The sequence below is a fragment of the Trichoderma breve genome, chromosome 2 (assembly GCF_028502605.1).
Source record: "Trichoderma breve strain T069 chromosome 2, whole genome shotgun sequence".
Taxonomy (NCBI): Eukaryota; Fungi; Ascomycota; class Sordariomycetes; order Hypocreales; family Hypocreaceae; genus Trichoderma; species Trichoderma breve.
The window spans coordinates 2,879,034-2,891,235 of record NC_079233.1 but is presented as its reverse complement, the minus strand read 5'-3'; the positions used below and the strand labels follow the sequence as shown (position 1 = coordinate 2,891,235).

Sequence of the window (12,202 nt, the reverse complement as noted above, 5' to 3'; positions counted from 1 at the left end):
TTGATACGTACCGTTATTTCATTAGTATCAGGTATATGTGTGCAATTTTACAATAATCATCGCGCCCGGATGAAATTGAAAAGTATTGTGAAGTCAAACCTGAACTATACCTTGGAATTGCGACGAAAGGTGAAGTAAAAGAAAGGCTTGAATATAGGAAGTACAAAAGCTAGAATATATGGGCGCTCCTCTATGTAAAAGAGCTGTCCTCGTTGCTGTGGAGGTTATCCAAGTCAATATCAGCCCTCTAATACTTGCCGTGGTCATGCTGGAGCGAGGCACATAGAAGGCTTCTACATGGAAAGTTAATCTGCATTGTCACCTCTTGAACTACATTTGTGCGTCATTCCTGGTAGCTGTTAAGTTTAGTATAAATGCTATTGAATAACATCCGAAGGGTATATGTACATCTCCCGATAGCCTTACTCTTTGAATCGCATCGATATTTGAGTCTTCCCTTAATCTTATTAATCAGGTCTACGTTCTGGCTACCAATCGTATACTTCTGAGTCACCACGAACTTTATTAGTTGAATGAAACTCAAAAGTATATGGCATTGATGAATATAAGTCTCCTTTCTATCAACCTAAACAAGTACTCACAGATACAGCCGATAGATATTGGTCTAAGATAAAGTATGTGGGTTAGGGGCTGAGTACGGTGCTGGCGGATATATAAAAAGACTTTAGAAGCCTTAGAGTATAACGGAAAATACGGATCAACGCCTTCGAAAGGCCCCGTAACCAGATATATATAAAGCTGGGCTGCTTCCTTCTCCCTTCTCACTACTTTTCTTTCTCCCAACGTTTGATTTACTCTCTCATACACGATTTACAGAACAAACTACCACACATTTTCAACCACCTCGCGCAATAACAAGACAGAATGAGTTCAATGTCCTATTATACGAATGCTTCTAACAGCACCGGCTTCGATGTCAGCAGACTCACCACTCCAGAGAACCTCCGGCTAGCGGCAGCTGTACTCCCAGCAATTGCATATCCGTTGCTTGCCTCTGGCGTAGCCCATGTGATGCTCGTCTGGTCGGCCGCACTGAACGTATGGTCGTACGACAAGCAAGCTAGGCTGTATATTGAGGCTCTGGATATTGAGGGACAGCCTCATCTACACATACACGCTTGGCAAATTATTTTAACGATCCTCTACTTTTCCGTTGGTGGCGGGATTGGCAAAAACGGGCCATGCCAAGCCCGACCAAAGGACACCATTCCCGGTGTCCTACTGCTAGTCATGCTCCTTTGGAGTTGCTCTTGGGCGTATGCTCTCCCCAGTATGGAGGAAATTTATATGGCGTATTTTACGGGACTGGACTTGGGCCCTGTTACGAAACTCTGGACTATTTCAAGCTTAGTCTCTATTCCGGGCTGGTTCATGTTGCTCGGTAGACACTTTGCAGTACTCTTGTCTCGACTTACCGCGCGCCGCGTCTCCTGGCTATTCCGGTTCTACCAGGAAGACATCGAAGCCAACGCCAAGGCCTATATTCCGTACACGTTCGATGATTTCTTTGATGATCTCAGCAATCCGGAACATTTAAGGCCTGATATCGATGACAGTGTACCTGATATTGAATATGGCGCAACTCTTTCCGGAAAAGACGGCTTGTTAGAGTGGGATGAGCGGCCGCGATCTTTTACCCCGGAAATGATTACTTTATTCAGGGACATGTTTTCCATGCTCCTTGTGTGTATCACTATGTGGAACCTGGTGGTTTACCAGTTCTAACTCCGGCTCGGTATACTGAGTTTATTAAAGAAGCAGTGGGCGGATTATGACTCCGGATAGTTTGTGGGGCTTGTGTATTGAGGTTGTTATACTTCGTGATAGATATACACATATATAGCGATAGGAATCAATTAAAACTTTATGTTAGCACTCTAGTGTAGGATTTGGGCTTAATGAACTTAGAAAAATCTTTTTACGTTGCCATGTACGAGATTTGTGTACAAAAGTTGAAAGTATAAGACAACGAAAGTATAAGGCAAGAAGGCGGCCAGTAGACGGATAATCCCATCAAAACATATATAAAACTGGTGCTGCTCTCCCCGGGACCCCGTCTTTCCCACCCTTCTCTCACCATCAGTATCTACGATATCTTCTCATCCCACAGCCAGCAGATACTCTACTATCTTATACGCAATCGACGAAATCCATCATCGCAAACTCTCAATCCTCCGCAAAAGAGCACCAACATAATGGCTTCTCAACGGATGCAGATGACTCCTGCACGGCTGCAAAAGCTGCAAAGTGCTACAACACTCGAAAATCCTACATTAAACAACATTGTCGTCGCCTGCTGTGGAATCATCCCCCCAGAGTATCTCAGTACAATATCCGTCTTACTTCCAGCAGTTGCATATCCATTTCTGTCTCCCCGCGCTGCTCATGGGCTACTCTTCGGTTCTTTTTTTCTAAACGCATATGCTTTCATGATACAAGATGAACTTTGGCGTGCGGGGGAACCATACACAGACATACACCACTGGAAGCTCAATGTTATGGTTTTTTGTTATATAATTGGATTGGTTGGATTGGCCAGAGGCCAGTACCGCGAAACACAGCCAAGACACACTTTTTTTCTAGGCGTCATTCCGTGGATTTACTGTTCTCTGAACTACTTGTTTCACTATGTTTATAAAACTCTCCTTGAAGAACAGAGAAAAGGCTATACGAAATCACAAGAAACTCGACTCAGGAAATTTTTCACCATCTCGATTGTTGTTCTTACGATTATCTGCTTCAAAAAGCTTGGTCGACCAATTTCGATCATCATGTCTCAATTGGTGGCTCGTCGCGTCCGCTGGCTATTTCGGTTTCGTCCAAGCGATATCGAGGCTAATAATGCCAAGGTCGATATCGAGGCTAACACCAATGCCTATATCGCGAGGTATTCTCCTGCTGCTTTCGAAATTGAGGCCTCTGAGTTCCTATGGCGCAATCCTATCGAACATTATAGAAGCGTTCGAAACAGTGTCTGTGGTCGCGCGGACGATGCATCATTTTTCTCAACAGATTGTCATTATGGTCATGATAACAGCCGATGGCCTCTATCTGCCCGGGAAGTTGTTCTCACCTTGCTTGTGTATCTCGCCATGTTAGGTCTGGTGGCCTGCCAAGTGTATGGGCCAAAATCTGAGAAAGGCAGACCATAGGAGGGCTTGAGAGAGGCCCAAACTTGGCATATTGAGTGCCGAAGAAGCAGCGGACAGAAAACAATACCGTTGCGGCCTACCTGCAAGGGGCGATGAGCTGAAGTCATTCGCAAAAGATCAAAACACCCCTGCTTCATATGCTGGGTACTACTTTCTCTCCTTTTTATCGTCACCTGTTATTCTTTGTCTTTTTATTCTTTTTTTACACTCAACGAGTCCTCGTTTATGGTTATTTATTCTTCATATACACTTGCACTGTATGCATAATTTATTGCTTATTATTCGGAGATTTTCACGACACGGGCTGGCTTTGGACTAGCTCAACTGTCAAGTCGCTTCTCCACCATCAGACTCTGTTTGGTGAAACATATCGAGTGTTTCCCCAGTGGATCACGTCAAGGCCCGCGATTCAGCCAAGTATAGCCTCATATGCTGGACCCGAGAATGTACTTGAAACTCGCCCGAGGATGACAGTTTAGCGTCTGGCTGCGACAGACCAATCGCGCCACCACGGCGAAGGAGCTGCAAGATGGATCCGTTTTCTGGGGTGGAGAAATCGCACATGTTATGGCGCAAATAGGAAAGAGGGGTTCATGGGAGCTCGGCGTTGGATGAAATGTGATGAATGTTTGTATGACACGAGTTATGTTATGTTATTGTTGCTGATATTTTGCTCAAACCATCTTTGTCACTCATTATTTAGATAGATTTTAGTTTATGAATAAAAAAACAGAAATCATGATCTCACAGATTCTTCACGTCTCAGATTGTGTATCTGGCTGTAAAGTTGGGGGTCTTGGAGGCCTTTATTCGACTCGTATAACAAATAACTAACATGAACCCACACATACCCATACGGAGTGCCCGCCGTGCTGGAAATAATACACCGCCACATCTCAGACAGCAAATGGAGGGGTCTCTGTCCCTCTTTGCAGCTCAATCGATAAGATCCAACCGTCCAACAGTTTGAATCTGGACATGAGAATCGTGCTGCAGGAAACCGCATTCCCGCTCATCCTGAACATGCCGTTTCCGAGATCCCATAGGCCGCCACCCATTGGCGGGCATACGTGGCAGCGTGATATTGGGGCTGTGTCGACTTCTCCCTGTCGTAGGCCAAGGTCATAAGCCACTCTTGAACGCAGGGGGAGTGGAGATGGGGATTGGGGTTGACCAGCTAGCTTGTGTATTACGAGGGACCGAGTGTAGATGTCGTTTCTTACAAAATGCGCCTTGTCCCTCCAATTGCTCAGTTGACTTTTTTTGCTTTTGTCAGACTTCTACAGCTAGACTCGAATCCTCCCTCTGTCCTTTTACTACGAAACATTACGAATTGAAGCAATCATGAGCGGCTACGGTTACGGCAACGAGTACGGTCAAAACAATGACTACAATCAGCAGGGCCACCGACCCGGCGGTTCTGCCAATGCCTACTACGAGGGAGCTTCGAACGAGCAGCAAGGCTATCACACACAATACCAGCAGCCCCCTCCGCCATACGGCAACGAGGGCCAGCAGGGCTACGGCGGCCCTCAGCAAGGCTATGGCGGACCTCAGCAGGGATACGGCGGACCCCAGGAGGGCGAGCGAGGCTTGATGGGAGCTCTGGCTGGAGGTGCCGCCGGAGCTTTCGGCGGTGCCAAGTTTGGAGGCCAGGCCACTGGCCACGCTAAGACAAGCGGTGTTGTTGGAGCCATTGTCGGAGCCATTGCCGGGTCAAAGCTGCAGGACGGCGTCTCGGACTGGCGAGAGGAGCGAAAGGAGGAGAAGCACGACGCAAAGATGTACAAGGAGGAGAAGAGATACGAGGAGCACAGATATGAAGAGGAGCGCCGCCGCCGCGGCTCTCGCAGCCGCTCCCGAAGCCACTCCCGCCGTCGCTCCCGATCCAGCAGCAGCAGCTCCAGCGGCTCGTCAAGGAAGAAGCATCACCACCACTCGCGTTCACGCTCTGGCTCCCGGTCACGCGGTCACGGAAACACCATTGTTGTTCAGCAGGGAGACACTCTCCGTGGCATTGCGGCTCGCTATGGCACCTCGTTTGAGGCCATTGCCAGGCACAATGGCATTGACAACCCTGATTTGATCTACCCCGGCCAGGTTCTGCGGGTCCCCGAGCGTTGGTAAAATGGTTTTGTAGGCATGACATGTCAGAGACATCTTGATGGCGGAGAGATGGAGAGAGTGGGTAGAGATGAGGCTGTACCTACAAAAGAAATAATCCCAAATACCCACCGACGGGTCATGACGAATAGTTTAAAGAGCGAGAGTATAAGACTGAATTAGAAAGTCATCTCCAATAGCAAGGATCAATGATACAGCAAATGAATGTCTGACACAGTTTAATGATTCACGGGAGTGAACAGCTGCTCTCCTCGCTTCGGTTTGTTTAAGCAGAGTTGAGTGAAGCATTCGCATATGTACACGTACATAAATTTGTCCCGCCTGTTCTTCTACCACCATACGTACATGTAGCTACGACAATAAATGATGGAGCATTTACAATTAAGATACCCGGACATGTAATTGGTACGTATCTCCACCAAAAGCCCCAGATATCTCCATTCTTACTATTTTCTTGCACATGCGTAGACAAGCCCGATAATACCACAGAAGAATACATGAGCATTTATATAAGCTATCCACATCTATGTAGCATCTGAGCTCACCAGGTGTGCTTACATGTAGGCAATCAAGCGGGTGACAGAAAACCGAGACTGAAAAGATTACGAACACATGCGTCTCAAATATTACATCTACAAATCCTAACTCTTTAAGCATCTGCTACAGAGTAATGTACTATATCTATATTTCTCTAGTAACTGCTATTATATCTATACTTCTTTAGTAACTGCTATTATATCTATACTTCTTTAGTAACTGCTACTATATCTATATTTCTCTAGCAACCGCTATTATCTATATTTATCTACGACTTAGTGTTATTTTTATACTGCATTAGTTTAATAAACTAAGTAGGTGCTTATATTGTTAAATATTTGCACTTATTTATTTTGCGGTCTCGCTTTTTCTGACCTCCGCTTGGTAATCTAGATCCAGCTATGCCCGGCATGGCGATTGGATTAGCGTAGTCTAAGCGGACGTGGGGGTTTGACCTCGTCTCAGGCCCCCAAATGACAAGAAAGCTTGTAGCGAGAGGCGGCATAAACGGTCAAGGAGTGGTAGCCGAGATAAGATGGTCTAGAAACAATATCTAACTACAGATTATCGCTTGGCAATATGGCAAAATGGATGGCAAAAGGTCAAGGATCGGGTATCAATTCTGAGCGACTCGCATCCGACGCGCGCGGGGGAGTTGCATACACGTACATGTAAGTGTAACATCGCATCGCACTCCATTTTCTTGAATACTTGCCCACGGAGATAGTAGTATTTGGTACACAGTAGCATGTTAATATGCGGCCAAACATCCAATTAGAGTCGCTGGACGTCAGCTTTACGCATATCACGACTAAGCTTTATGTATGCACGCTGGGAATTTGCGTTATCTCGCGCTCCTTCTCCAGAGATCATACCTGAATCATCACACTTGGCTTATTACGACACGAGTACAGTATTCAACGGTTAGGTTATTTCCCAATAAATCCAGGCGCTTGGTTAATTATATGTGCCATATGAGAAGAATTCGAACTCTGTGTACCCGTAATCTGAGTAGACATCTCGTTACTAATTCGAACTTAAGAGTCATAGTTATCGAAGGGGAAACGAGAGGAATGATTATGCCTTCCTGCCCAAATTTAATACTACTTCTCTTAGGCTCGTTACACCCAGGACATTATTAATTTGAGATATTTCATGTTACTCGAGACCCGCAACTCATAATGCAATGAGTGACGGTGATTGGGAAAAAAAGTAAACGAGGCTGCGTTCGGTGACTGGGGCATACTGCACGAACAAGGGTCGAAAACCTCTCAATGCATATTCGAATGCGCTATTGATGCAGAGTGCTTGGGCGTTGGCTGCCCAGGCGGGCATTCTTAAGCCATCCAATATATATAACATTTAACACTTGCACCGAAAGCTGATCTCTTCAAGATTCTCCATAGCCATATAATTTTGTTCTCATGAGTCTTGAATTTATCAATTCTGATTTCTTTTGATTTATTCATCTCCATATTTAAGTCGAAAATTCACCTATCAGGCCATAATGGCAAAGTCTACATTTTTTCTTCTTATTTACGCAGCCATCATCGTCGTCGTCAGGGCTGATGGCCTCTCCGATTTCTCGAACAACTTAGCTTCGGATCTTGGACCTCTTCTTTCGCTGTTTGGAGATGCAGTCACTCGCCAGTATCTTAGCGAGAGCACCACATTCATCGATTATTTTATTTTCGCCATGGCCCCTATAGGCATCATTGGTACAATCACGGCGGTTATTCGAGTGTGTGGAAGCTCATCGCTCCGAGCATTTATTGGCAGAGCGCAGGAAGGCCAAGGCACTACCGAAGCTGAGCTATGTACTTCGACGAGTGTCGACGTCTGCGAGCTATTTAATAAAGGTGGCATCACCAGAGTTCTTGGTCGGCCTGATATTATTGAGCTCGTGTATATCTCTGACGGAGACCAAACAAACAAGAACCAACAGAAAGAACAACAAAGAGCACAACCAAAATTACAGCTGCTTACTAGCTATCTAGAAGATAGCTCGAATGAATGCTGGCATAGAATGACGTCCTCGGGAAGTGGAAATGCTGTTTTCAACAAGATCGGCCACTCTAACTCTGGGAGTTCCATGGACCTTGCTCCAAAACCGAACCTCTCTCTTAATGTGGGAATCAGAAGGCAACCTGATTGGGTCTTTTATGTTATTGCCCTCGTTGGCTTTATTCTCCAAGCCGGTATCCTTGCTTTTGCTGGTACCGCGGTATGGTTCCTCAAATGGAACCTTCAAAAACCAAATAGCGAAGCTTCTCGGAACTACGCGCCAGGCATCTTTATTGCTGGAACAATTACTTTATGTTTAGGTGTATGGAGCTGCGCGGCACTCATTGGGCAAACAACCAATGAACAGTATTATCGACGGTCACCTGAGTCTTCTGATGTGTTATACTGGGTTCAGCCCGGGCCGCAAGTCATTGGAGATCAATCTTTTGGCTCGTTTGCGTATTCCGATGCAAAGAGGAAGGATCGACTCATGATGTGGACTTCATCTACAAAAGACTTTGATAAAAATTTCGAAACTGTCACATATTTTGCCGTTTCGCTCGTGTTGTTTGGCTACATCGCTCAATTCATCGGCTTACGAGGCCTAAACGCATGGATCTCAATTACACAACTAGGAATTACTATAATTATGAGCATTCTACGTGGGATATTACGAATGAAGCGTTTAGACAAGAACAATAATCGCTTAGCTACGTGGCAAGATCTAGCTACCGGCCATGAACTTGACTGGCTAGCTTTTGATATTGCGGAACAGGAGCTCACAAAGAAATTGAAGAACAATACACAGGGTACATCCGTTGAGAAGGATCAATCGCAGATATTTGAGAAGAAATTCCTTTGGTATATTACAGGACAACATGAGAAACCCATTCGCTGGGACAAGGTTCCTGTGAATGGCTCCGGATCTGAGACAGTCGAAATTAGCCCCGAGAACGGGGAGTCTAATAATGGCTGCAGGAGCCCCCTGCCCAAATTCAACACGGCTGAGTGGCTTGTTGCTTACAATGACGAGCTGATTCAAAACCGCACTCAACTCTCAAATCTGACTGGTCATTTTGGCGAATTCAGGGATGCAAAAAGCTATCTGTCCTGGAAAGATGAAAGAGTAAGAGTCCGTGCTAAAGCCAAAAGTCTCAGCGCAGTAATTTCTCGGGCTGCGGCAATTCTATTACGAAACCAATCAAACCAAGAAGACTTTTATTTGCGAATTAAAGCTGCATTTTCTTATGATAAATCCAATGGCGAAGAGACAATCGTTTCTATCAAGCTGAAACCACCAACAGGCCCCGATCGTATCAATTGGGGTGTCGATTCTTCTCGACTTGAAGCAATTTTGGGACTCTGGCTCTGGTCCATAACCCGACGAGAATATGACACATATAGCGAGAAGGAAACTGGCAGCGATATTTTGAACCTTCCAAATAAGGTCATTAACTCAGAAATCTTCAGAGTTGTATCTGCCTGCCATGGAGAACATGAATGGGACAATTCTTTCGACACTGATATGAGCCTCTGGTTGGGTTCTGGCGATTTGAAGTATGACAAACAGTCACTTGACATGCGATTATACAACAGCTATACATATAGCCTCGCCGATCACTGGATTCCGTCAGATGAGAAGTCCGTAATAAGTGGTCAAGATACAAGCCAGACAACGAAAGAAGACAACGAAAGTAAAAGTTACAAAAGAGTTGGCGAGAGCTCAAATGATTCCACCGCGAGATTTCAAAGGTTCTGTGGGTGGAATTTAATATATGATGCATTAAGTACTGCTACTTCTGAGAAAGAAAGCAATAATCCATCTGAAAGAAAGAGAGTCAACGTCAAAGGTTTTTTGGTGAAGGATACAGAGCACTCATTACTTGATATATGCGCCCAAGAGCTCTTTGTTGCGATTCTGCAATCCATGAAGGCCCTAGAATTTCGAAAACTAGACAAAATATCTGTCAGCGAGTCAGGTGGCAATCTTCGCCTGGAGAATCCAGTTATCTCAGCTCTTGCGGAATGCTTCATAGACAATGACTTGGGAACACATTCTGACGCCATTTCTTGCTTAATCCCATCACTGCGATCTGAAATTCCTCCTTATCAAGAAAAGGTGCTATCAGCATTGACACCAGTGGCTTCAAATTACCGACGGGATGACGAGTGGAGCAGCGCAGAAGTTGTTCTAAGCTGGGCGTGTCAATATCATCTTAAATCAAAACCGGCAGATAGAGATGAAACCAGTGATTTTATGGTAGCGCTTCGAGAACTTGGTGAGCTCTATCGCTGGTCGCTTGCGCAGATGCAGCACAGCGTTAGGCAAGAATTTGGCACAAGGGGAATCGAACAGTTGGCATCCAAGTTTGGCACTGCGAACCCAATCGTGGCTCTCTATAGCACAGTCGCCAAAAGAATAACAAGCAAAATAATTAAGAGCCAAGGGTGGATGGACGGGTTTCACCATGCTGTTAGGGATTGCAAGCGGGCAGATGCTCTGTATTTTCTATGCTTTGCTGGAACTTCTATTCCTTACAAGCTTAGCAAATGTCTCCCGCTTGCTGCTCGGAATGGGTGGGAAGAGATTGTTTCTGCCCTTTTGGAAATGAAGCTGGGCCCAAATATCAAAGATGATGACGGCAGAACTCCATTGTCGCACTGCGCCGAGTCAGGTCTACGGCAATCCCTGCAGCGATTGATGGATATGAACGCTGAACTTGACCTTGCCGATAAGTATAAAATGACACCTCTGGCTTATGCTGCCATGAACGGGCACGAAGATATCGTGAGACTATTGATAGAGACTGGCCAAGTAGACCTGAAAAGGTCAGGCGATTCTGCCGGAAGGTCCCCCCTGTGGCTTGCAACTGATCAAGATCACTTTGGCACCATTGCGGAGCTCCTGGATAAAGGAGCCGATGTCAACATAAAAAACTACAGAGGAGATGGGCTGTTGGATTTGGCCTTCAGACGGGGCCACTCGGGCGTGATAAAGCTGCTCTTAGAGCGCGGCCTAAGAATAAGGTGGGAAGAAGATTATAACATGGAACACTTGGTGCAACAACTCCTGAGAAGGACCAATCGAATAACAGGGCCGGAGCTCTCTAATATTCGTGTACCTGCCTTAATTTGGGCAGCCTGGAGAGGTCATATAGATGCCATACGGCTATTTTTAGAGGACAGTTCAGCGTTGGTACCGGCAGGTGATGATATGACGAGAGAGGCGAGGGAAGTACTGGAACGTGGTGCAACCTTACAGCCACTCCGAAATCACAGCGATGGATTCTTCTCAACTTTGGACATTCGCCCTTTTCCATCAGTTAGTGGTGCGGACATACGTCACATCAAGTTTAGCCCTCCGTATTCTGAAGCCCCTCGTCTAATGATTGGCATCAGTGGGTTATCACTAGAAAGACATTCACCGCTTGATATGCACTGGAAGGCAAGCCCAGTTTCTGAGACGGGATTCGTCCTCATACGGAGAAGATGTGAAAATGATTGGGAGCCTGTGGATTCTGCCAATGTTACTTGGATTGAATTTGGTGCAGAGGAACGGGAATTTCAAGGTACGGATGCAACAGCGAGTGGTTTTTTTAACGGATACATTGCTAATGGGGCAAATTTTAGTTGGCAATTTTCCCTCGTCTGAAGACTTCAATGATGATGGTGGTGATAATTACCATTTGAGAGAAGACATATCATTTCAGACTGCATTCAAGCACGCACCCAACATTGTTGTATGGCTGTGTGGTTTATCACATGTTCGTAAAGAACATGAACTTGAGGTATTGAATGTTTCCGCCAGACCTTATAGTATTGCGACAAATGGCTTTAAAATGGTAACGGACATCGATCGTGGAGATCTCAGAAATAGATTGCATGTGGTATGGCTTGCGTACCCAGCTAACAGCAGACATATTCAGAGCGGCACTTTCGTAATCAGGGCATCTGAACGCAACTTCATAAAACGACAAGTGTTTACTAAGAAATTTAGAAGGAACCCTCGAGTGTTTTTAGCGCTGAGTGGCCTTACGCTTACAGGCAACGAAAAAGAAAGTATTGAAGTAGAAGTTCTACGAACAGATAACACAGGCTTTTTTTGGAGTTGTTTCAACCCAGACTTTATTGATACCCGACGGGTGTACGAGACTAGATTTGCTGCAGAGGCTGAGTGGGTAGCATTTGGTTGACATGAGGGATAGCACGCGATGATATTCAATACAAATCTGGCGACTGAAACTGTTCATGTACATCTTAGCCATGTGAAGAAATGTTGCTATGCCGTCTTGAGTAATATTTATCTCATCATAGGAGACGACTTTATATATTGAAAGCCATATTAGTCAAATGCCTGCCGGGAC

At 45.5% G+C, this 12,202-nt stretch overlaps 3 protein-coding genes across 3 annotated transcripts; all 3 read left to right on the top strand.

Annotated features, from left to right (window-relative positions):
• Window positions 1–885: 885 nt before the first annotated feature.
• Window positions 886–1,746, top strand: T069G_03101 (uncharacterized protein; the record flags this gene model as incomplete). The annotated part of the gene is made up of 1 exon (XM_056170311.1): window positions 886–1,746. The coding sequence occupies one exon, from the start codon at window positions 886–888 to the stop codon at window positions 1,744–1,746; it is 861 nt and encodes a 286-aa protein (XP_056031203.1).
• Window positions 1,747–4,517: 2,771 nt separating this feature from the next.
• Window positions 4,518–5,300, top strand: T069G_03100 (lysM domain-containing protein; the record flags this gene model as incomplete). Its single annotated transcript, XM_056170310.1, has 1 exon — window positions 4,518–5,300. The coding sequence occupies one exon, from the start codon at window positions 4,518–4,520 to the stop codon at window positions 5,298–5,300; it is 783 nt and encodes a 260-aa protein (XP_056031202.1).
• Window positions 5,301–7,341: 2,041 nt separating this feature from the next.
• On the top strand, window positions 7,342–11,655 carry T069G_03099 (ankyrin repeats (3 copies) domain-containing protein; the record flags this gene model as incomplete). The annotated part of the gene is made up of 4 exons (XM_056170309.1): window positions 7,342–7,739; window positions 7,824–11,407; window positions 11,469–11,578; window positions 11,647–11,655. 4 exons carry the CDS (start codon window positions 7,342–7,344, stop codon window positions 11,653–11,655), a joined length of 4,101 nt encoding a protein of 1,366 aa, XP_056031201.1.
• Between the last annotated feature and the right edge of the window lie 547 nt (window positions 11,656–12,202).